Source organism: Zalophus californianus, chromosome 6 (assembly GCF_009762305.2).
Source record: "Zalophus californianus isolate mZalCal1 chromosome 6, mZalCal1.pri.v2, whole genome shotgun sequence".
Classification (NCBI taxonomy): domain Eukaryota; kingdom Metazoa; phylum Chordata; class Mammalia; order Carnivora; family Otariidae; genus Zalophus; species Zalophus californianus.
In genome coordinates this window covers 35983295-36010437 of record NC_045600.1, presented here as the reverse complement: position 1 = coordinate 36010437, position 27143 = coordinate 35983295, and the positions used below count along the sequence as shown (strand labels likewise).

General features: G+C 39.6%; 1 protein-coding gene across 1 annotated transcript in view; it reads right to left on the bottom strand.

Annotated features, from left to right (window-relative positions):
- The window catches only part of ESR2 (estrogen receptor 2), a 57397-nt gene that overhangs the window by 5602 nt on the left and 24652 nt on the right, over window positions 1-27143 (bottom strand). Inside the window, exons 4-6 of the mRNA XM_027572730.1 lie at window positions 26452-26751; window positions 23868-24006; window positions 17991-18124 (exon numbers count right to left, since the gene is read on the bottom strand). Of these exons, the coding sequence (XP_027428531.1) occupies window positions 17991-18124; window positions 23868-24006; window positions 26452-26751 (573 nt within the window). The remainder of the gene's footprint in view (window positions 1-17990; window positions 18125-23867; window positions 24007-26451; window positions 26752-27143) is intronic.

Genomic DNA, 27143 nt, shown 5'->3' with positions numbered 1-27143 from the left:
ATCCTCAGCTAGGATACAAATGTTCGTAGCAACATTACTCAGGATAGCCTAAAAGTGGAAACAAACCAAGTGTCCATTAACTAAGAAAGGGATAGAAAAAAATGGTATACAGCAGAATATTACTCAGCCATAAAAAAGAACAAAATACTGATTCATACTACAACATGGATGAACCTTGAAAACCTGATGCTAAGTGAAAGAAGCCAGTTACAAAGAACCACATTTTGTATAATTCCATTTATCGGACCTGTCCAGAATAGGCAAATCTATACAGACAGAGAGGAGATTAGTGGCTGCCTAGGAGTAGGGGTGAGACAGAAATTAGGTAGTGATGGCTAATGAGTACAGGTTTTCTTTTGGGGTGATGAAAATATTCTAAAATTGGTTGTGATAATGGGTGCATAAGTCTATGAATACACTAAAATCCACTGAATTGTATACTTTAAATGGGTAAATTTTATACTATGTGAATTCCTCTTCATAAAGGAGTAGTCATTGCCAAGGGCAAGCCCTGGGTCTTCTATAGGCTATGGGGGCGGCCAGCTCTATGCAGGACCATCACTGTCAATCACTAACAAGGCGTTTGGGGACAGGAGTCACTGAAGTTTTGGAAGGGCTGTATCAATGTTAGATATGGGAAATGCTTTTATATGCAAAAAGACTAACCTATATAAAACCATCCCGGAAAGGAACTGGGCTGAAAAATACCCATTTTGCTGCCTCTTTGGTCAGCAGTGCCATGCCTGTACTTGGGGCATTCACACACCCTCGGGCTCACCAAACACGTATTTACAGAGTAATTGCTAAGTATCTGGCTCTGGCAGAAGCAGGAGACAGGACACAAAGCCCCTGCCTCTAGGGTGCTCACTGCCCAGACACACAGGAACCAAAAAATCAATCTCCTCTACCCGCCAAAAGTAAAAACATTAGTTAGGATTCATTCTAGAACAAAAATTAAATTACTTTTCATGAAACTAAAGAAATACAACATGAAAGGCAAGATCTTGGCACCATGCCCCACACATACCAAAGAAAGTAAAATAAAAACAAAGACATAATCTCCTCTCCTCTTTATCACCTGGGAACAGCTGTGTGTCCCTGTCACTAACCCACCTGATGACATTCTGAGCAGCACATGGTGGGGGTGGGGGAAAAGCCCCCAAGATCTGCTACATCCTATGTTCAAAGGATGAAGATACACTGAAGGGAAATAAATCAGAAAATCTAAAGTGTTTAATAAAAACCCCAGAACGCTAACCAAAGGAGAAATGCCTGGCTTTTAGGAGGCATATGTTGTGTTTGTTTATTTGCTTTAAGGAAAGGAACCCCTAGCTGTGAGCCATCCCTTTATCAACATCTCCTACCCCAGCACCGTAAGAACAGGCTGGTGTCTGGGAAGCACCCACGATATGAAACCAGCAGGCCCACGTTCACAATGCTCTGCCCCCACGTTCTCGATCAACAGAAAAGCACCTGTCTTGCCTCTTCAGCATCCTTCTCCGTGTCCTGTGTGCCTCTGCCTTCCACCCACCCTCTTCACAGGGACTCCCCCCAAAACCCAGAGTGAACCAGGGCTTGAACTGGCATGTCGATCATCTTAATGTCAAAGAGGATCGCCTGGTTCTAAACCTCCATTTCTTTCATGGAACAGAAAGTTTGATCCTTTTTAAGCCTTAAAATTGTTTAAACAGACCTATTCCTAATTTTAAACATTTTTAAAGACTATCTACAGATTGCTCCCACTCCATATCCTAGATTCAGCACCCTTTAATTCTATCCAACCCAAGACTTACTCAGTTTTTTCAGATTTCTGGGTGACAAGATGGCTGGTCCCACTACTCTTAATTTGGATATGTTGTTATATTAACTACACTTGTACAATACCTCTGAGTTCTGAAACACTTTAGCAAGCACTGTAACAGGTTGTCAAATGCAATGTTTTCTGTGATCTCTGAGTTTTAGGAGCCTCATAAAAGGCTGAGTATAATAATGTAATTCCAAGAACCGCCCCCCATCCTATACATGCGTGGTGGAAGAGGGTGTGCTGAGAGAGAAATTCAACTGGGGATGTTCTTTCCCTATCTCTCCCCACAGCAAGGACGATGCTTTTCTGCTACTCAAGTCTAGCAAGGACCAGACCCGATTGTTCCAGTATATATCCCTATTCGAGACCAAAAGCATGTTATCTAGTTCACTTTGACATTTTTATCATTTAGAAGTCACCAGCACATACCTGAAGCTAAATAAATATTTACTGAATTGAAATTGGATAATAGGGGCGCCCGGGTGGCTCAGTCATTAAGCATCTGCCTTCGGCTCAGGTCATGATCCCAGGGTCCTTGGATCGAGCCCCACATCGGGCTCCCTGCTCGGCGGGAAGCCTGCTTCTCCCTCTCCCACTCCCCCTGCTTGTGTTCCCTCTCTCGCTGTGTCTCTCTCTGTCAAATAATAAAATCAAATCTTTAAAAAGAAAAAAGAAATTGGATAATAAAGTTAATATTCATTCCATATCATACACACTATTAGAAAAGATAAATAACCCAGAAGTATGCAGCTATTTAAAATGTAACTACCGGGGCATCCGCCTTCGGCTCAGGTCACGATCCCGGGGTCTTGGGATCGAGCCCCACATCAGGCGCCTTGCTCAGTGGGAAGTCTGCTTCTCCCTCTGCCCCTCCTCCTGCTCATGTTCTCTCTCTCACTCTCTCAAATAAAATATTTTTTAAATAAAAAATAAAACATTAACTACCTACACCTGAAACTAATATAACTATTTTATGTCAACTGTACCTCAATAAAAAAATATCCCATTAAAAATGGGTGATTTCAACAGATATTTCCCCAAAGAAGATATACAGATCACAAACAAGAATATGAAAAAAATGCACATCATTAGTCATTACGAAAATACCAATAAACCACAATAATATACCATCACACACCTGTTAGCTTGACTGAGGATCCTGCATCCTGGGAAACTCCTCAGTCCCAGGCAAATATAAATGGCTGGTCTCCCTAAATTACATTTATATAAAATTTTATAAAATGCAAACTATAGTGACAAATTCTACTGGAGGTTGCACAGGATTGGACAGGGGGAGGAAGTGAAGAAGGTGGAAATTATGAAGAGGCACAAGGAAACTTCTGAGTGTGACAGATGCGTTCACTATCTTGATCATAATGCTTTCAGGGGTGTGTGTGTGTGTGTGTGTGTGTGTGTGTGTGTATATGTATATATACACATTTTATATACATATATATATATAAATGTCCAAAGGCACAAAATTGTATGCTTTAAACAGGTACAATTTACAGGCACAAGGAAACTTCTGAGTGACAGATGCGTTCACTATCTTGATCATGATGCTTTCAGGGGTCCAAAGGCACAAAATTGTATGCTTTAAACAGGTACAATTTACTATATATTAATTATGCCTCCGAATTCTGTTAAAAATACTGTCTTGGCTGTAAAAAAAAATTTTTATGTATATACATAAATATATATATATTTATATTTATTAATACCTATATTAAAGTTTATACGTACCTACATACACACACATACATATACGTGTAACTACTAACAAACCCTGCGCTGGCCACCTAGCATGCTGATACCATGCAGACCTAACTGATGCCATAATCCCAACTTGAGCTCATCGCTTATGCAGGAAAACAGGAGGCCAACCTACTGAGGAGACTGTCTCCAGACAGCCCAACGCTTTCCTAGCACAGCAAGAGAAGCTACCAGCTGAAGTAACAGCCCTCAGAGACTCTGTTCTCTCAATACGGGACAGAGAACATCCACAGCCTTTTGACTTTAAGAAACCTCCTCCATTTTTCTTCTCGTGACCCTCAGCCCCAAGGCCTCCACCCTGTGCTGGATATGGGTCCCTGCTGGACAGTATGTCTTCTCCACTCAGGCTGCAATCTTTGCTCTCTTCATCCTTCTTTTTCTGTTTTGTTTTCATTATATTGTTTGCAGGTTTCTTGAGGCATAATGGACATACAATAACCTACACATATTTAATGTGTACGATTTGATTAGTTTTGATATGTATTTGTGTATACACACACACACACATACCAGTAAAACCATAAGTGCAATCAAGATAATGAACACATTCGTCACCCCCGAAAGTTCCCTCAGGTGCCTTAGTAATCTATCCCTCCATCTCTCCCAACCGCCATCCCATCCCCTGGCAACTACAGATCTGCTGCTACTATAGTTTGCTTTTTCCAAAATTTTATATATAAATGAGGTCTTATAGTATGTATGCTTTTTTGTCTTCTTTTATTCAGCACCATTAAGATTCATAATGTTACATGTATCTATCGGTAGTTCAGTGCTTTTTATTGCGGAGCAGTATCTGCTCTATGGGTATATCACAGTTTGTTTATCCTCTCACCTGTTGGTGATCATTTGGTTTGTTACCATTTTGGGGCTATTACAAATAGAGTTGCTATGAACATCTGTGTACAGGTTTTTGTATGAACATATGCCTTCATCTCTCTTCAGTAAATACCAAGTGGAATGAATGAGTCACCTGGTAGGTTTACACTTAACATTTAAGAAAATGCTAGTTTTTGAAGTACCCCCCCAAAAAGGAATACCAATTTATATCTCCCCCAACCCAGCAGTGTATGAGAGTTCTCATTACTCCACATTCTCCCAAACCCTTGATATGATCAGTCTTTCTAATTTTGGTCAATCTATTGGGTATGGTTTCTCATTGTGGTTTCTCACTGTGTTTTAATTTGGATTTCTCTGATGAATAATTTTAGCAGCATTTCATGTAATTATTTGCCATCACTATACCTTCTTTGATGATATATCCATTTGAATAATCACTTGCCTATTTTAGTTCAAGCACCATTTAGTGAAAAGATCATTCTTTCCCCACTACCTTGACACTTCGTTAAAAATTCCTTGTTGTATAGGTCTATTTCTGGACTCTATCCTGTTCCAGCGACCGATCTTTATGTCAACACATGTTGTTTTGATTACTATGGCCTTAGAATCAATCTTGAAATCCAGTAGTACAAGTCCTCCAACTTAGTTCTTTTTCAAAGTTGTTTTGGCTATTCTAGGATCATTATATTTCCCTATGAATTTAAGAGTCTGTTTGTCAATTTCTTCCCAAAAAAGCCTGAGATTTTTACTGGGATCAAATTGAATCTAAAGATTATTTTGAGGGAGGACTGAGATCTTACCAATACTGAATCTTCTAGCTCATTAACATCTCTCTCCATTTATTTAGAATTTCTTTAATTTCTCTCAGAAATGTTTTGAATTTTCAGTCTCACACCTTTTGTCAAATCTATCCCTAGTTTTATAATTCTAATGCTATTATAAATAGTATTAATTTCAATTATCATTTGTTCATTGCTGCCATGTAGGAATACAATTGACTTTTATATATTGTCCTTTTATCCTACAACCTTACTGAACTCATTTTTTGTAGATGCCTTGGGATTATCTACATCAATTAGCATGTTTTCAAATAGAGTTTTACTACCACCTTTCCAATCTGGATGCCTGTCATCTCTTGTCTTGCCTATTGCCTGGGGTAGAATTTCTAGTAAAATGTTGAATAGAATTAGTGAGAATGAACATACTTGCCTTGTTCCTGATTATGATTAAGTATAATATTAGCTATAAGTTTTTCATAAATACCCTTTATTAGGTTGAGGGAGTTTCCCTGTATTCATAGTTTGTTTAGAGTTTTTAGCAGGAATGGGTATAAGATTTTGTCAAATGCTTTCTCAGCATCTGTTGGCAAAATGTTTTTTTATTATTCTGTTAATATGGTAAATTATTTTGATTGATTTTCAAATGTTAAAGAAACCTTATATTCCTGGGGAAAGTCCACTTGTTCATTATATCTTTTTGGGTTACATTTGCTAAAATTTATTTAGAGATACAAAAATTCTATTACAAAATTATACAAAATTTAGCATCTATGTGCATGAGAGATGCTGGTCTGTTTTGTCTTCTCTTCTTTCAATATATTGGTCTGGGTTTACTATCAGAGTAATGCTGGCTTCATAGAATGAATTGGAATGTATTTTCTGCTCCTCAATTTTCTGCAAAAGTATGTATAAATTTCATGGAGGTTAACATGTTACTAAGCAATGAACAAGTCAACCATGAAATCAAAGAAGAAATAAAAAATTACATGGATACAAATGAAAATGAAAACACAATGATCCAAAAATCTTTGGGATTCAGCAAAAGCAGTTCTAAAATGAAAGTTTATAGCAATATAGGTGTACCTCAAGAAACAAGAAAATCTCAAAGAAACAACCTAACCTTACAGCTAAAGGAGCTAGAAAAAGAGCAACAAACAAAACCCCAAATTAGCAGAAGGAAGGAAATAATAAAGACTAGAGCAGAATTAAATGATATCAAAACTAAAAACAAAAGAAAACAATAGATCAAATCAATGAAACCAGCAGCTGGTTCTTTGAAAAAAAAAATCAATAAAACTAATAAAACTCTAGTCAGACTCATCAAAAAGGAGAGAGGACTCAAATAACCAAATTACAAATGAAAGAGAATAACAACTGACATCACAGAAACACAATTATAAGAGAATATTATGAAAAGTTATATGCCAACAAATGAGACAACCTAGAAGAAATGAATAAATTCCTAGAAACATATAATCTACCAAAACTGAAGCAAGAAGAAATATAAAATTTGAACAGACTGATTACCAGCAATGAAATTAAATCAGTAATCCAAAAACTCCCCAATAAACAAAAGTCCAGGACCAGAAAGCTTCACAGGCAAATTCTACCAAACATTTTAAAAAGATTTAATACCTATTCTTCTCAAACTGTTCCAAGAAAAAAGAGGAAGGAAAACTTCCAAATTCATTCTATAAGCATTACCCTGATACCCAAACCAGATAAAGACTTCACAAAAAAGGAGAACTGTGGGTCAATATCTCAGATGAACATAAATGTAAAAATCCTCAACAAAATGCAAAAATCCTCAACAAAATACTAGCAAACTGAATCCAACAATACATTAAAAAATAATCATTTGCCATGATCAAGGAAATTTATTCCTAGGATACAAAGTGGTTCGATCAACATGATGCATCACATCAATAAGAGAAAGGATAAAAACCATATGATCATTTCAGTAGATGCAGAAAAAGCACTTGACAAAGTACAACATCATTCACAAAAAAACCCTCAACAAAGTAGGTTTAGAGGGAACACATCTCAACATAATAAGGGCCTTATATGAAAAACCCACAGCTAACATCATCCTTAATGGAGAAAATCTAAGAGATTTTCCCATAAGGTCAGAACATGACAAGGATGTCCATTCTCACCACTTTTATTCAACATAGTACTGGAAGTCCTAGCCACAGCAATCTGACAGAAAAAGTAATACAAGGCATTCAAATTGATAAGGAAGGAATAAAACTTTCACTATTTCCAAATGACATGATGGTATATACAGAAAACCCTAAAGATGCCACCAAAAATCTACTAGAATTAATCAATGAATTCAGTAAAGTCACAGGATACAAAATTAATGCACAGAAATCTGTTGTATTTCTATACACCAATAATGAAGCAGAAGGAGAAATTAAGAGAACAATCCCATTTATAATTGTATCAAAAATAATAAAATATCTAGGAATAAATTTAGTCAGAGAGATGAAAGACCTGTACTTTGAAAACTATAAAACACTGATGAAAGAAATTGAAGACAACACAAAGAAATGGAGAGACATTCCATGTTCACGGATTGGAAAAATTGTTAAAACGTCTATACCACCCAGGGGTGCCTGGGTGGTTCAGTCAGGTGGGCAACCGACTCTTAATTTCGGCTTGGGTCATGATTTCAGGGTAGTGGCATCGAGCCCTGTGTCAGGCTCTGTATTCAGTAGGGAGTCTGCTTGAGATTCTCTCTCTCCCACTGCCCCTCCACCCGCATGCATGTTCTTTCCCTCTCTCTCTCTCTCAAATAAATAAATCTTTTTTTAAAAAGTCTATACTACCCAAAGCAATCTACAGATTTAATGCAATCCCTATCAACATATCAACAGCATTTTTCACAAAAGTAGAACAAACAAGCCACAAAAGATCCCAAATAGTCAAAGCAATCTTGAAAAAGAAAAACAAAACTGGAAGTATCACAATTCTAGACTTTAAGTTATATTATGAAAGTGTAGTAATCAAAACAGTATAGTAATGGCATAAAAACAGACACACAAATCAGTGGAACAGAATAGAAAACCCAGAAATAAACTCACAATTATATAGCCAATTAATCTTTGACAAAGGCGGAATAAGTATTCAATGGGAAAAAGTCTCTTCAACAAATAGTGCTGGGAAAACTGGACAACGACACACAAAAGAATGAAACTGGACCACTTCCTTATCCCATACCCAAAAATAAACTCAAAATGGTTTAAAGAACTAAATGTGAAACATGAAACCATAAAAATCCTAGAGGAGCGCACAGGCAGTAATTTCTCTGACACTGGCTGTAGCAACATCTGTCTAAATATGTCTCCTGAGGCAACAGAAACAAAAGCAAAAAAAAAGCTACTGGGACTACATCAAAATAAAAACCTTTTGCACAACAAAGGAAACAATCAACAAAACTAAAAGGCAACCTACTGAGTGGGGAAGAAATTTACAAATGACATATCTGACAAAGGTTTAATACCCAAAATATACAAAGAACTTATACAACTCAACACAAAAAAAACCAAATCATCTAATTTAAAAATAGGCAGAAGACATGAGCAGACATTTTTCCAAGGAAGATATATAGACACATGAAAAGATGCTCATGATCACTAATTATCAGGGAAAAGCAAATCCAAACTATAATGAGGTATCACCTCACACCTGTCAGAATGGCTAAAATCAACAACATAAGAAACAGTAAGTGTTGGCAAGGATGTGGAGAAAAAGGAACCTGCTTGCACTGTTGGTGGCAATGCAAACTGGGCAACCACTGTAGACTACAGTATGGAGGTCCCTCAAAAGTTTAAAAATAGAACTACCCTACAGTCTGGTAATTACACTACTGAATATTTACCCAAAGAATACAAAAACACTAATTCAAAGCAATACAGGCACCTCTATGTTTATTGCAGCATTATTTACAATAACCAAATTATGGAAGCAGTCCACATATCCACTGAAAGACGAATGGAAAAAGAAGGTGTGGTATACATATACAATCGAATATTACTCAGCCATAAAAAAGAATGAAAGCTTGCCATTTCAAACAACATAGATGGAGTTAGAAAGTATAATGCTAAGCAAAGTAAGTCAGAGAAAGATGAATACCATATGATTTCATTTATTTGTGGAAGTTAACATAACAAATGAACAAAGGAAAAAGAGAGAGAAACCAAGAAACAGACTCTTGACTATAGACACCTGATGGCTACCAGAGGGGAGGCGGGTGAGGGAATGGGAGAAATAGGTGATGGGGAATTAAGGAGTGCACTTGTCCTGATGAGCACTGAGTAATGTATAGAAATGTTGAATCACTATACTATATACCTGAAACTAATATAACACTGTATGTAACTACACTGGAATTAAAATTTAAAAATAAAACTAATAAACTTTAAAAAAGTAAAAAACAAATAAAGTATGTGTACAATTTGGGGTTATTTATTCCTTAAATGTTTGGTAGTATTCTTCCAGAAAAGTCATCTGGGCCTGGAGTTTTCTTTGTGGGAAGATTTTTAACTGCAAATTCAATTTCCTTAATAAATATATGGCTATTCAGGATTTTTTAAATTTCTTAAGTGAGCTTCAATAATTTGTCTTTTAAGGAATTTTTCCATTTCATCTAAGTATTGAAATGTATTGGCATAGTTGTTTACAGTATGACCTCCTTATTCCTTTTAATATCTTCAGAATAGTAATGTAACCTCTCTCACACCTGGTATTAGTAATTTGTGTCTTCTTTCCTTTATTCTGACTAGTCTACCTACAGGCTTATCTATTTTATTTTTCTCAAAAAAAATCAGCTTTTGGTTTCCTTGATTTCTATTGTTTCCCATTTTTCTGTTCCATTGATTTCCACTCTAATCTTTATCACTTCTTTTCTTCTGCTTACTTGGGGTTTCATTTGCCCTTCTTTCCCTAGTTTTTTTTAAGGTTGGATGCTAAGGTCATTAATTTGAGACCTTACTTTTATTCTAATATGGGCCTCGAGTGCTATAAATTTCCTTCAAACTATTGCTTTAGCTGCAACCCACAAATTTTGCTATAATGTACTTTCATTTTAAGTTAGTTCAAAATATTTCCTAGTACTGTTTTTGATTTTTTTCTGTGATCCATGGGTACTTAGGTGTATGTTATCTGGTTTCCAAATGTTTGGAAATTTTCCAGGATCTTTTTATTATTGGTTTCTAATTTAGTTCCACTATGTCAAAGGAAATACTTTGTATGACTTAAATCCTTTTTAATGTATTCAGACTTGTTTTATGACTCAGGATATGGTCTATCCTGGTAAATATTTCCTGAACACTTGAAAAGAATAAATTCTCTACTGTTGTTGGGTAGAGGGTTCTATATATATCAAACAGGTCAAGTTGGTTGACAGTATTGCTCTAGTCTTCTCTATATTTACTGATTTTCCACTTGTTCTATATTGACAGAACTGAGAGAGGGTTATTAAAATCTCCAACTATAATGACAGATCTGTCCATTTTTCCCTGCAGTTCTACCAGATTTTGCTTCATGTATTTTGAAGTTCTCTTTCTAAGGCATACGTGTTTAGGATTTTATGTCTTCTTGACAAATTTGCCCATTTATCCTTTGGAAAGAAACTCATTAATCCCCAGAAATAGTCTTTGCTCTAAAATTTACATTTTCTGGGGTGCCTGCTTCAGTTGGTAGAGCATGCAGCTCTTGATCTCAGGGTCTTGAGTTCGAGCCCCACTTTGGGTGTGGAGATTAAATAAACTTAAAAAATTTTTTAATTTACATTTTCTGATATTAATACAGCCTCTCCAGCTTTCTTTTAATTAGTCTTAGCATGGTACATCTTTTTCCATCCTTTTCCTATTATTTCTATCTTTATATATATTTTTAAGATTTTATTTATTTATTTGACAGCAAGAGAGAGAGAGAGAGGGAACACAAGCAAGGGGGAGGGGTAGAGGGAGAAGCAGGCTCACCGAGGAGCAGGGAGCCTGATGCCGGGCTTGATCCCAGGACCCTGGGATCATGACCTGAGCCAAAGGCAGACGCTCAATGGCTGAACCATCCAGGCGCCCTGCTATCTTTATATTTAACTGGGTTTCTTGTTAGCAGCAAATAATTGCATCTTATTTATTCAATCTTTTCCTTTTATTTGAGGTATTTAGCACACTTACATTTAATGTAATTATTGATAGGATTGAGTTTAAATTTACCACCTTGTTAAGTGTTTTCTATTTGTCCTATCTATACCTTGTTTATTTTTCCTTTTTTCTTTGTCCACTTTTGGATTATTTTTTATGGTTCCATTTTATCTTCTTTGTTGGCATTTTATCTCTCTTGGTTATTTTATTGGATGCATTTGGGTTTATGATATACATATTCAACTTATTGCAGTTTATCTTCAAGTAATACATAGCACTTCAGGTACAAAATAAGAATAAAATACTTCCCTTTGTCCTCTCCCAGCCTTTGTGGTCTTGTATGTTGTAAAACATATACCCACAATATATTATTTTTGCTTTAAACCCTATAGTTTTAAATAAGAAAAAATTTATATTTACCCACATTATTACCATCTGTAGGTCCTCTTTATTCCTTTGTGCAGATCCATGTCTCCATCTGATCTTATTTTCCTCCTGCTTGAAAAACTTCCATTAATGTTTCTTACAGTGTAGGTCTGCTAGTAGTGAGTTCTTTCAGGTTTGTATATCTGAAAATATTTATATTTTGCCTTTTTTTTTTAAAGATTTTATTTATTTATTTGACAGAGAGAGACACAGCAAGAGAAGGAACACAAGCAGGGGGAGTGGGAGAGGGAGAAGCAGGCTTCCCGCTGAGCAGAGAGCCCAATGCGGGGCTCGATTCCAGGACCCTGGGATCATGACCTGAGCCGAAGGCAGATGCTTAACGACTGAGCCACCCAGGTGCCCTGATTTTGCCTTCATTTTTGAAAGATGTTTTCATTGTGTAAAGAACTCCTCACAGTTCTTTCTTAAAGTACTTTTTTTTTTTTTAAAGATTTTATTTGAGAGAGAGCGAGAGGGTGTTCCTCTCGCCCTGAGCCGAAGGCAGACGCTTAATGACTGAGCCACCCAGGTGCCCCTCTTAAAGTACTTTAAAGATGCTGTTCCCTTGTCTCCTTGACGTGCATCAGAACAGATATTTGCTGTCACCCTTGTCTTTGTTTATTATATATAATATCTTTATTCTCTGGCTGTTTTTAAGATTTTTCTCTTTATCATTGGCTTTAAGCAACTTGATTATGATGTGCCTTGGTGTGGCTTCTTCATGTTTCTTGTGCTTGGGATTCATCGAGCTTCTCAGATCTGTGTGTTTATAGTTTTCATTAAATTTGGAACATTTGCAACCATTGTTTCTTCAAGTATTTTTCTACACCCCCGCATTAGAGATTCTAAATTCATGTATATGAACAACTATATTTGTCCCACAGCTCACTAGTGCTCTGTTCACTTTTTAAACTTTTTTCTTTCCATTCTGTTTTGATAGTTTCTACTGCTATGACTTCACAACCACTAATCTATTCTTCTGCTATGTGTAATCAAATTGTACAAGCATTGACAATGTTGACTCCATCTTTGGCCCTCCATCTTGTTCATGCCTGCACAACGACCTCCCTCAAAGGTACATGTTCCAGACCCAATGGAGGTTAATGTAAGCCCCAACTGGTATGCAGAAAGGCTGGTTCTGATCTTCCCTAAAGTGATGCACAGAATGCATCATTTTTTTTAAAGATTTTATTTATTTGACAGAGAGAGACACAGCAAGAAAGGGAACACAAGCAGAGGGAGTGGGAGAGGGGGAAGCAGGCTTCCCGCTGAGCAGGGAGCCCGACGCGAGGCTTGATCCCAGGACCCTAGGATCATGACCCCAAGCCGAAGGCAGATGCTTAACGACTGAGCCACCCAGGCGCCCCAGAACACACCACTTTAGATAATTAGTAGAGATCCTCTGGCACACAGATGGTGCCACTTTAGAAAACTACCCTGTGACCTCACCACGTCCCTCACTCTATAAAAACTGGGGAATAAGGTCCAGACTTGGCAGACAACAGGGGTAGAGAGTAGCTGTGTACTGCCTGGATCATCCATCTGCCCAATTCCCCCACCAGTAAATTTACCTAAATAAAATGGTATGGAGTGTAAATGGTATGGAGTGGTTTGGACTCTTTGTGGTCTCAAAGTGCTTTCTCAGCCTGGAGGATATTTTACTGTCCCTCTTCCACCTTATAAGACAGATATAAACCCCATGGAGACAGAATTTTCACATTTAGAATTTCAGTTTGTACATGTTTCATATTTTCCATGTCTCCCCTAAATCTGCTCATGCTTTCCTCTACCTCTTAGACTTATGGCAAGTAGAGTAAGTATCGTTACTAAACTATTGTTTTAATGTCCTTGTATACTAATTCTATCATCTGTATCATTTGGGGGTCTTTTCTAATTTATTGGTTTTTCTCCTCATTATAGGTCATGTTTTCTGCTTCTCCACATGCTTTGCTAACTTTTGATTGGTTATAAGACATTGCAAGTTTTACCTGGTTGGGTACTGGATATTCTTGTATTCTTTTAAATATTCTTGAACTTTGTTCTGTGATGCAGTTAAGTTACTTGACAATGAGTTTGATCCTTCAGGCTTGCTTTTAAGTTATGTTTGGTAGGACCAGAGCAGCCTTTAGTTTAGGGCTAAGTTTACCTCACTACTGACACAATAACTTTCTGGGCACTATACCCAATGTCCAGTATATTACAAGGTTTTTCCTCTGGCTGTGAGAACATGAACTATTCCTGGCCCTGTGTGAATGCTAGGGATTATTCTGCCCACTCCTTTCTGATGGCTCTTTCGCCGTCCTTGGTTAAGTATCTTTATAAGCATGTGATTAGTGCTCAGCTGAAGACTTGAAGGGCATCTGCTACAGATCCGCAAAGCCTCTGCGTCCAGCTCTTCGGTCACCAGTAGTCTCCTCCCCTGCAAATCCCAGCTGCGTTGGCCTCCCCAAATTCACAACTGTGTCTTCCCAGTGCAGAGAGACCACTGGTGTCTATTTAGCTTACCTCTCCCTATGGAACCTGGAAGTTGGTTCTACGTAGTAAACTGGATGATCAAAGGGTTCATTTTGTGTCCCTTCTTTTGGGGCTGTCCTGTGTGATTTGTCGTCCAATGTCCAATGTCCATTTTGTACATTCTCTAGTTTTTCTTTTTTTCTTTAAGGTGGGAAAGTAGATTCTGTCCCTATTTTTAATGTAATGCTATAAATAATCCAGAACAACAACAACAACAACAAAAAAAAAACGCCCACACCTTCAAATGTCTAAAACCAAGGACAGAAAAGACCCCTCTTCTCTCCTGACAGGGGAAATTTTCCAATAGAAACAGAATCCCATTTTCCTAAACCCATTTGACAACTTTTATGACTACCAAGTGAGAAAGGAACTTTGTTAAAAGAAGATTTCCTAAGTGGAGATTTACTGTAAACAAATTCTACTCAATTTACCACAAGTGGTAATTACCTCACATGCCTGACTCACCCTCTATAATTCTCTTACTACGGGCGGTTCTGTCAGATGCTGCAGGAGGAACGCCGTAGCCTTAGTCTTTCCCATTTGCACAGATGATGCTTCTAGCTTTCATAACACAATATGATGTCTCGGAGGCTAAACTGACGGTACGGAGCCTTGCCAAACAGAAGGCTTTATACTGCAAGTGTCGTAAGAAGCAAATGGCTTCCCAAGGAGCATTTGGCTATACAGAAAAGAGCTCCAAATTATTTCTGAAAGTAAGAGAAGCCCCATAATCCGGCATTTGATGATCCTCCGAGGCCAAGGTGGGAACACATTTTTCAAGCAAATCCCCCTTTTAACAGAGGCAGAAATGGCAGCACACATGTGAGGTAAGGCCTGTAGGTGGGTTCAAAGAGATCTGGGAAAGTTGATTTTCTTCCATGATCACTTTCAAATGTCTCAGTGGGACATCACCTTAATCGCTGAGGTAAGCTCGGCCCTTGTATTACGTTGTAAAAGGTGAATGGGAACAAATATCAAGAAGGTGCCAGAAGTCCCAGAGCATTTAGGAATCTTCTTGGCTTTCCCTACAATTTTCAGTTGCCCAACAATTGACCATTTCTCGTCACAAATTGTTTTCCCAAGCTGGGGTCGAGACTGCATTGGGTCTAGGGAAAATGTCCTGCCAGGCAGGTAGGGCCAGATTAAAACCCAACTGGGCAGTACCCAAAGGTTGTCTACAGGGTCTCTGTACCTCGCATGACCTTCAGATGCCTTCTTCGTTCCACCCTTCCCCCTCCATCAAGACTTACCCCAGGCCCAGCCATCTATCTCCATGCTCTATACCAGGGCTACTCAAAGTGCGGTATGTACCAGTCCACAAAGATAAGTAGGGATTGAGGGCAGACACTGGGAAACTCATAGCAATTGACAGAATAATTTTAAATCAATTTAATGTAATAACAAAAAACTAGCACTTGTATTTTGCACTTTTATTTCATTTTTTCTAGTAATTTATTTTTATATTTTATAAAAGTGTCTATAATAATTTGGAAATTAAAAAATTAAAAGAGACCTGATCCTTCACCACAAATAGCTTGAGAAGCATGGTTTCCCTTTCCCCTTCATCAAATCCAGTGCCAATGTCCAAGAGTACATGGGGGTGTTAGACACGCAGAAAAGTATAGGCTACAGAAGGAAAGGTCGACTGTCCCCAAAACGTGGCCACAGGATCTGCACTGAGTTTTAGCCTCAGGAACTGCTGCTTTGGCTGATTTAGAATAAAGTAGCATGATATGATCCCACAGATTCCTATTGTTTCAAAAATGAAAGTTCTAAGGTTGTATAAAATCTAGGTAGTAAAGCCCCATACGATGCCCAAATGAAGTTAGCTGTAAGTCATCAGTTGAGGATTAAAACTTGCATATACATATCATTTCAAAAGAAATAAACAAGAGTAAATAGCTAAGCAAAGCAATTAACACTGGGGATAGCAGCTGGACCAAACACCAGGTAGATAGTAAACTGAACAGTGTGAACACTACATAGAAACTTAGAAATGTGTACAAAATATCACCATTGTATTTATTGCAGCAATGTTTATAATGTCAAAAAAAAAAAAACACACCAACCCTGTAATTAAGTAAAGGTCCATCAATAAGGAAATGGTTGAACAATTTAGACAATATCCTCACTCAAAAGATTGAGTTAGATCTCTCCTAGTTGACCTGGAGGTATTTCACAGCATTTTGAAAAGTAAAAAAGCAAGACACAGAGAAGTATTTGTATATTATGTATCCCAATTTTTAAATGGGGGAGGAGGAGAAAGCTTATCTTTGTGGATATTGAAGGTGAGGTATTATTTTAAAAGATCATTAGAGGATAGAAGTTATGAAGTCTATCCTCTGGCAAGATTAGCTACTTGGTGTTGGGGTGGAAGGTTCAAGCAAGTAATTAGATCAAAGCAAGCCTCTTTCAAAGTCTTTATGATTTCTAACAAAAGCTGCTATACCGTTTATGTAAAATTACAAATATAAGCCTGCGTGTGCCTGGGTATCTCTCTATATGAGTATGTGTCTGTGCATATCTCTCCCTACCTACCTACCTGCCCATGTCTACCTACCTGTCTACCTACTATATCGATCAAGAGCTGTCTGTCTGTCCACCTATCTACAGAGAGCTCTTAAAGACTGGTCACCAAAGTTACGGTGGTTATCTTCCCCAGGCACAGGGGAGAATCCTGGTGATTTTTTTCTCCCTTATATGTTTTTCTCTCGTATGGATGTTTACAACAACCAGGTATTACTTACATAATAAGAAAAGAGCAGCAACGCTGCAACACTCACTTGTATCGTCGACACCACCCTCATTTCCCACCTCCAAGCCCTATGTTTCATTCGGGTCTGGCCCTTCCTCCCTGGTCCTGCACACCAAGCCAGTCCAGGCTCTCACTGTCCCAGGCCCCTGCCTCTGTCTCTCCCCTCTCCAGCCAATCCTCCACATGGACGCCAGGGTGACCTTGACAGAACACCTATCTGTCCACGACACTCCCCCGCCTGCACCTCATCTAGGCTGCTCGGTGCCCTGAGGGGCAGTTCTTGGCCCAGGTGTGCGGTGTCATCTCTGGCACGGTATGGCCCTTCTCGACCGTGCGCACCTCCCTCTGCTCTTCTCCCACACCGTCTGCGCAATGTATGCCCATCCCTGAAGCCGCGCTCCAACACCGTTTCCTTCTGCAACCGCTCCAGCATCTCTCCTGCTCTCCCACAGTGCTCTGTACATACCCTATTAGACCACTGATCATTCTTTTTAATGATTTGTTTTCTCCCTCTTCCTCCCTACGCTATGAACGGCTGGAAGGTAGGACTGTATCTTCAATGTCTTTACCAAATGAGTAAATGAAATCAATGAATGAATGAGTCTGTAAAAGCAAAGCAGTAAATATAAATGCACGTCAACCATGCCCATATAAACGATGAACAAAGGCTGCAAAGTGAGTATTTTAAAGTTCATTTTTTTTCTTTTCCAGCAAAGTGGCTTGAGCCACTTTTTAAATTACTGCCAGAAATTCAGTCAGTGAATAATTTATATTCAAGTTACCAAAAGTTAACTATACTTTAAATCACTATAAAATGAAACAGAAGTCAGAAAGAAAGCCATTTCCCCCTTCTTAAGTAAAATAAGTTCAGTACTGTTCTTCATTCTATGCCAGTTCTAGAAACAGCAACTCTCCCCCATAAAACACAGCCCAGCTGTGTGGCTACTTACTGGAGTTGAGGAGGACCATGGCCTTGACACAGAGATACTCTTTGTGTTGGAGTTTTAACTCACGGAACCTTGAAGTTGTTGCCAAGAGCATGTCGAAGATTTCCAGAATTCCTTCTACGCATTTCCCCTCATCCCTACAAAAGTTCATTTGGAAATTTAAGAAACATGCAGCACTAGGCAACCATCAAAAGTAATAAGGAGTATTTTCTTATTAATCTCAAATTTCATCTTGTACATCCTTTAACAAAATGGTAATGAAAGCACCTCCAAGTGACATGAAATTATTAGAATTATCTTCATATAAAGAGGACAGGGAACTTTCCCTAAATGCCAAAAGCAAACATTTGAATAAATACTATTTAGGCAAAAATGTGCATTGGAAATACACTTCCCTTCTACCTGTTTACCAAATGTTTTCTTTAACGGAATACCATTTCTACTGATTATCTTCGATCTAAACCATTTCAGCCAACCAGCCAGAGTTATGACACATATTGCTAACACGAGACATTCCATGTTCCCATCAGAAGACTCTGAAGTGCTAATGAGGAAGACTGAATGTTTACCAAAGCAAATGCCCTAAGAAGAAACAGTCCTTCACATCTAGGGCTTAACTCACTCCCCAGTGGTCATTTAGAAACTGGTGAGGCAACTAAGAGACATTTAACGTAACTTGAAAAAAAGCTAGTCTGATACACAAAGAAATCACAATTAGAGAAGACAGATTAGAATGAGGAAAGGAAGGTAGAAAGGGAGACATGAACATTTTTGACTTGCCAAAGATTATTTTTAAGCAAGTTTTAGACAAACTTTGAACCATATAATCAAAATTCTTTTGAACACTCACAGAAATTAATTTTTATGCATACTTTTGAAGGAAATTACTTGAACTGTATTTAGAAAATACCAGCTTCAATTCACTCCAGCCAGACACACATTATTCTGCCTCACTGCTCCCCCAAAAAACTTCTATTGTCATCAGTCGTAGTCCTTGGAAGCCCTTGACAAGCAGTTAGATGATTTTGCCATGAAATTCATTTGTGTCTCAACACCTGCAGCGCAGGATGAAGGAGAGCCTGGCAGCAGTGGGCGTCTGCGAGTTTCATCTTTAGTCTCCCCCGCAGTCTCTGAAGGGGACCTGAGATCTTTAGAGAACTGGCTGCTCCCCTCCTTCCTTCTCCCAACCCCAAGCCAGGACATTTCTGGTGATGGTGGCGGCTGGGGAAAGGGTCTCTGTGGAACTCAGAGGACACCAGTGGGAACCACGATGCTGGTGCAGCCTTTCCCACCGGGTTCTCTGTGAGGGCGGCAGCTTGCCAGGACCCTGCGTCCCATAGCATTCAACACCCCCCTCCCAGGCTCACCTACACAAAGCTACCAGCAAGAAAACTGTGAGTTCCAAACAAACATGGTAACTTCTGCAACCACCTGAGACTCTGAAAATTGCACAGGTTAAGTGATAAAACACCGATGCCCCCTAAAAGTCACTCACAGAGAAAGGCTACCTTGGAGAATCAGAGCCCTGGGCAAGGGGTGCCGAAACCCGCAGGAAACCGCCAACCTTCCTCAAGTCCTATCCTTCGCACCTCCTCTGCTCCGGGCTGTCCCAGGCAGCCTGTTGCAAGTGCCCAGCAAGGACAACACATGCTGTGCGCATAGCAGATGCACAAGAAATACCTGTGCACCAAATGCCCCTCATGCTGCATAATCAAATCACTGTGCTTGGGGACAATTAATTACTGAAAATTGTCATTGTTGGGCTTGAGGACATCTGACACCGAGAAAAGCTGGTTCTAAAATATCTTGGGGTTGGGGGGGGCACCTGGCTGACTCAATCCGTAGAGTATGCGACTCTTGATCTCAGGGCTGTAAGTCTGAGCCCCACAGTGGGTACAGAGATTACTTAAAAATAAAATCTTAAAATAAATAAAATAAAGTCTCTCTGGGGACAAAAATCAAAAGCCCACCAAGTCCTGCATTGACTGTTTAATAGTTTGGCTCTTTACTTTTCTGTGAGACTCAGTCAGAGGTGGGGTCACAAACATGCAGGTTCACATGTGCACGCACACACCCTGCTCCCCAGATAGTATAAGAGGATTCATCTGAAATCAACCCTATCTTGCAGAGGTTGCCACTTGTACCTAAAAACACATCCCTGCGTATTGAAATTAGTATCATTTCCTCATTGAAATGCATGCCATTTTAAATGTAAATTCGTATTTCAAAAACGTAGGGAGAGTTTATATTCTAGGGCATCCTAAGCCCTGAGAAATGCTATAACTCGCAACAATCAGAACATGTGTACCTCATGGAAAAGTGAATCGCTAAACTAATTCTAAAGAACGAAGTCTGATGGCTTTTACCAGCAGGTGTGATAGCCAACCATTTCATTCAAGGGTTGGCATGGTTAGAATATTTTTACTCACTTCAAAGGCTGGAGAAACCAAATATTATTTTTAGGAAATAAATGAAAAATATAGGAAATAAGGTACAACACCTCATAAATGACACCCTAATAAAGTTCTGCCTGAAAAGAGTTATACAGAGGAAGGACTTTTAAATAACACATTAATGAGATCTATAACACTTATTTCATAACTATGGAATGAAACTGAATTAGGAGTAAGAAATTAGGATAAGATTAAAAGATTTTAATTAAAGAGAGAGGACATATGATTTGAATGTTAAAATACCGAAACAATCTATAATCAAATGAACCCACTCCAAGAAGCTTACTTTTGCACAGCATTTGTCCATAAACTACGGCTAAGCAAAAATAAAAATAGTAAGTACATGTGGAATGTCTTATTATGTGATAACCACTCCTTTATAAAAGGAAAAGCTTCTGTTTGATACCAAGGACAAAATGTTGAATGAGTGGACACTGCTTTGGGTGCGCTATTTTGTACCTACATACATATCCACTAGCTGCACACACGTGGGCGTAGGCAGACCACAGTTCACTTCCGGTGGGAGAGGGGGACAGCAGGGTGTGGGGGCTCCAGGCTTAACATGCGGAGAGGACAAATATTAAACTGATGTGAAAATTACCTACATACAAAAAGGGAAATGAAAATTTTAAAGTCAAAATTCTTTGGGTATCTTGAAATTCAATGCACAAATAACTAACGTGAAAGCAAACTCAGTACATTTACAATACGATTCCAAGGAATTCCATAAACGTCCACAATGGGGTCCACGCCCAGATCCAAACTCCCTCTGACTTTTTAATATGTAACATTAGACAGTTTCCTCTTGACACCAAGGACACAACATGTCTTAGCATATATGATTTTTTTAAGCGAGCAGAAGCCCAGATTCTGTGGTAGATCTCCACATGAATTTGTAACTCCAGTGATTACTGAGAGAACCACCTTGTTTAGAAATAAGCTGAGGTAACCGGGTTTTCCTCTCGTCCTGAGTAGGTTCAAGTTTTCTCGCCACAGAAGCCTCAACAAGAATGAGGAACAACAGCAATTATTGTCTCAGGCTGTACAAGTGAGCTAGTTTGGTTGTACTCACAGCTTGTATGGTCACACCACCACTGGAAGGAACACTGATAGGACAATCTGCCAAAAGACAGCGATTTTCAAGTACTGTGCAAGTTATTTATTCGTGTTGCAGAAAAATCTCATAATACTTCTTTATGATGTGTCATCTCTGACTTTTTGAATAAAGAACACTTAGAGCATTTTTGAATAGGCAACCCCTCCAGAAACACGGGTTTACATAAAACAATACTCATCTGGTTCATACATGCATGAAGGAACTGAACTATCTTAGACTTGAAATTCTAGACATCACAAAGTTTATGTGTTGGCAATACTAGAGATTGCGACAAAAAATAACCATGATAGGCACTATCAAAAATGCCAGCTCCATGTGAAGGCATTTACAATTCCAGAGACTCCTCTCCTATTCTCAGATATACTAGATTTGTATGCCATACAACACGATACTGTCAAATATTTATAAAAAAGCAATGTGAGGGGAGCCTGGGTGGCTCAGTTAAGCATCCAACTCTTGATTTGGGCTCAGGTCGTGATCTCAGAATCATGGGATCAGGCCTCACGTCAGGCGCCACACTCAGCATGGAGTCTCCTTGTCCCTCTCCCTCTGCTCCTCCCCCTGCTCTCTCTCTCAAATAAATAAATAAAATCTTTAAAAAGTACTGTGAGTCTATTAAAATAATTTGTCAGAAAAATTACTTGTTTTTTCTTCTATTACTTAACCAAAAGGTAGGCCTAAAATTTGTCCAGGATGTGTCTCCATTTACAGTAACTTACACTTACAGGAATTAAAGAACCCAAACAAAGAGGAGAGTTAATTCTACTGAAAACCAGTCACCGAACATAAACATTAAATGTGACATCAATTTAGAAATCAAGACAAAAAGTAAAATAACTTAATCCCAGTGTCTGCAAACATAATGACTAATCAAGGGATGAAACTTCTTCCTAGCACTAACTTCTAGGAGAATTATATGTGTATATTTGTGTGGGTGTGTGGGTGTGGCTTCATTTGAACACCAAGTGGAACACCATGTCCTGTTATACAGGTAACTACTGTTATATTTAAGAACATGGACTTCACAGCCAGCCCTAACGTCCAGCTCCAGCATTTACTACTCTGTAACTGCCGGCAAATTACCTAACCCTCTCCCCATTTCCATATCTGAAGAATAGGGATAATAATGGCACTTACTCATAAAGAGCTGTTAAGAAAATGAAATGAGTTAACACAGCAAGTGTGTAAGATGGTGCCTAGCATATACAAGCCAATAGCTTGGCTATTTTGATTGCTACTGAAGGGTCTGGACTTCCAGAACCCTCTACCATGGTTCAACACCTGGGCTTGCTCCTGCCACAGCCCAAGCCCCAGCTCTTGCCAAAGGCTCTGTTCTCCACCAAAACACCTCCGTTACTTAGAACAGTGCTCTTTGTCAATGGTGTCATCCAGGACAACAGGCAGAATGGGTGCTAAAATCTTGGGGGTATCACTTTTTATCTGTGTAATATGTGCACAGGGGTCTTCTGATGATCCAAGGAAGTAATACCAAGGGTTGGGCGCTCTTCATTCATATAATGGCATCCTTCTACTCTGTGCACAGAGTGCAATGTGGCTGAACATTCTACTTTAGAACGGTTTCAAAATAAGGAATGTGGAAATCAATTTCCATCGAGATTTTCAACCTGCTCAAATATATAACAAGAAAGTGTTCTATTTTTGGTACTAAAATTTTGAGTGTTGTATATTCTAGCTCTTCCTCCATGAAGAGTTCACCTGAATCAATTAAAAATGGGTTCCTTTTCTGTGCCATCTTTAAAAGGAAACAAAATGTAATCGAGTGATGGCATTGGTACTATCCTTCCCCAATTTCCATTACCTTTCATTTGGTTTTAATAACCATTCTTTCCACTGCTATTGTCAACAATGCTATAGAGTATATGCAATTAGAGTCAAAGCACATTAAAAGAAACTTTGCAGATTTGTAAGAATTCTATCACCTGTCTAGACAGAGATAGACACGGTCCCTATAAGTGGAAACCAAACAGCAGGGCAATTTAAAATTATAAACTGAAAATGGAATTTTTAATGCAGAAAAATCTAAGTTGACTTGTACAGTTAGTAGCCACATATTCTGCAAGATATGGGCCCTGCTATGGCCTGGCCGGTAAATGCAGCCCCACCACAGGTCAGAATGAGTCACAGGACACTGAATCCTAGGACCCATGCTCTCCTTCTCCGGTTCTTGACCTGGGGTAAGAGTTCATGACATTATCATCCTCTTAATTGCCCTTTTAGGTGTGAGATTTTAATTGTGGCACCCAGGACTCAAACAGGTCAGAGAAGAAATACGATGCATTTTTTTCTCACCTGTCCAGAACGAGGTCTGGAGCAAAGATGAGCTTGCCCGGGTGATCAATGGAACGCCACATCAGCCCCACCATCAGCACCTCCATCCAGCAGCTCTCCAAGAGGCGCACTTGGTCGTAGAGACTGAGCTCCACAAAGCCTAGGGAAAGCAAGAGGCTGTGAGACGTATCCACTCTGCTCCTCAACTCCCTGTTTCTGTGAAAACAGAAGAGCAAGTTTTAACAAGCTATGAAAACACAAGCAATATAGGGAAACACTCAATATTTTAAAGATGTGGTTAAATGCTGACCTAAGGAAGGAAATTTTGAACTCAGAGTATGTAACTCACAATGTCCAGCCTTGGATGCCTTCTAGAGATGAATATATTCCTTTTAAGGTTTATAAATGACTATTAACTTGGGCTTACAGTTCCCCAGACAAATGCTAGGGAAGAACAGAAAGCTAGAACAGATTATTTTTAGTCATATTTTAAAAATTCCTCTGCACTGCTGAGAAAGATAATAGGCGGCTGCCAGCCAGAGGCTGCCTGTCTGGCCCGGTTCACAAGAGGGGCTGGGAGGGGTGGAGGGATGGGACGGGGGGCTGGGGAGTATGGGACATGCAGAGAGAACAGCACCAGCCCCCTGCAGAAAGTCAAGGCTTCAAATGAAAGGTATCTCTGATTGCTTAAAATTTCAGTGTTAGAATCATTCTTCTGAGCAGGAGCACTGTCTCTAGGCTAGTCCTATCCTGAAAAGCAAATGTAAGAATCGAAGCAGGTCCCAATAGCCTGATAGCCTAACAGCATGGATTGGTCCAAAAATCGGAAAGAAACAGGCAATCTCTAGGGAGGTGAGCACTTTAAAAGCAAAGCAGAGATCACTGGCACTTCCTCCACAAACCACGATAAAAAGAGAAGGCAGTGTAATATAAAAACTAACCAAACACATGGCCCAGGAGTGCAGTGGACTCTGGTTACGATCCCGGCTCAGCCCCATCCTAGCTACTCAGTCTCCTTTTAAGTCGATTATCTTCCAGAAAAAATGGGAGTAACAAGGCCTACTCTCTGAGAAAGCCCTGCAGGCAGCCTCTCTCAGCGTCCTCATTTTACAGATGAGGAGACCACAGCACAGGAAGCACATGAATGTGAGCAATATAATGCCGACATGCACAAAGGAGAACTGAATGGAGGGAGTCACGAAGGGAAAGATGGCTCAGTCCTTCTCCAAAGTCACACCCTGTTCTAACACTGTGCGTTCCAATCTCCCTTGCAGTTACAGACAATAAGCCTGCCCACAGAAGATTAGGCTTCTTATATTTGCAGCTATCCAACAAGGTCAAGGCTAGGTGATATTTTACCTTTTTTTTTTTTTTTAATTTTGAAAAATGACTACCTGCCGAGAGGAAAGAAAATCACACCTTTAGACGATGCCTAAGTTTTCTGAAAATCTGTTTAAAACACCAGGCTTAAAGAAGGATTAATGCAGCTGAAGAATTCAGTTTTGTTATGGCACAAAGAAGCTGCATGGCCTTCAGCGATCATTAATTTCACCACCACTCTCCACATGGCGTCCTGAACACCAGTGTTTGGTGTACATGTAGCACAACAGCTAGAGGAAGATGCATCAGTATTGTCTCCTATGAAAAGAGCAGAGGAAATAACATGATTCTGGCTAAGGTGAAGATCTAGACTATCAAAACAAAACTAGAAACCAGAAGATCCGCAGGAAGCTCAGAAGGAATGGGCCTAAGCCAATGAATGACCCAAGAGATACTATTACACCAGGCCTGGGGTCCCACAGCTCTTCACCCCCAACTCCTCCTCACCCAGCTTCTCAGCAGCTTCCAGGCTTTATTTATACTTCGTCTAAAGCGGTTGCAGCCTCCAGCCCATGGGAACTGTCCCTAGTGGTTTAGAACCTGGAGAGAGACCTCATTTCTTAGATGACCGTAAACATGCACATGGAGAAACCCTTTCAGGGGGATGGACTGCTTGCCATTCTGCGTTAGAATTCTAGATTCACTGTCACAGAAACACCGATTCAAATGGTAACAAGGTGGTAATTTTAGCACAATGCAGTATTTCAGGTATATATTACAAACTGGCCTGACCCTAGAATTTCTTGCCCAAATGGTCACTTTGGCCCACTTCCAGAGTCTGGGTGGGTTTTTTCTTGGGTCTACTCTCTCAGACCACATCTCGGCATGAGAGGTGTCCAACAGGCTAGTGTGCATAGAAGATGTGGCCACGGAGGACAGGGTGTGGACAAGGCCCTGTGGGATGGTTCTGGGGTGGGAAAAGAAGAGAGGGAGCCATGGAAGCAGTCTCACTATATACCATTCTTCTTGCACTACCATGTCCGGTAGAGAACTCAGAGGAGTCCAAGAACTCTAAATTGGAGCCAGACCTTCCAAGACATGCTGAAGGCATACATGTCAAGATAGTAAGAAAGAACATATTTCATTTAAAGATTATAAATCAAGCTGTCAAATTGTTACACACCCAGACATCATTTGTGGACCTCCATTTTGTACTCTTGCCCTGTAAATGTTAGGGGCAGGCCTTTCTACCATAAATGAAAAGTTAAGATGCAGAAAGCCTTACCTGGAATTTTCTTGGCCCAGCCTATCATGTGCACCAGCTCCTTGTCGGCCAGCTTGGTCAGGGACATCATCATGGAGGCCTCGGTGAAGGGCGTGCTGGGGCGGCTCACGAGCACGTGGGGCGGCTCCGCCTCCAGTAGCGTGAGCACCAGCTGCTCCGGACTCAGGGCGCTCAGCAGTAGCTCCTTCACTCGGGTCACGTGTCCACCATTTTTCTTGGCTTTGCTCAGGCAGTGCAGCTGCTCATCCGAACTTTTCTGCCTTCGCATAACACGGTACCCACACCTTTCTCTCCGGGAGCCTAAACCAGAGAGATAACACAGTACTTCCCCGTGGCTTCCCCAACCCAGCGTTCAAGTTCCCTGAGTCTCCAGGGCAAGGGTGAGGTAATGACCTGAGTCTATTCCTCACAATGTGTCTGCCAACAGAAGCCTAACTTATTTCCTGGAACCTGTGGGGCAAGTACCAAAGATGATTACATTTGCGTCTACTTTAACAAAATAAAAAATATGACTTTTTAGGGACAGTAGCCCAAATGAACTTAAGGACTCCATTTCAGGATCACCTATGGATACTAAATCTATTTTCTTTTAAAGAGTGCTGACATACCTCGGTTTCCAAACCACAGAATTAGGAATTTTCTTCAGACAAAACACGGGGAAAAGTTAGGAACCGAACATTGATATTTACAAA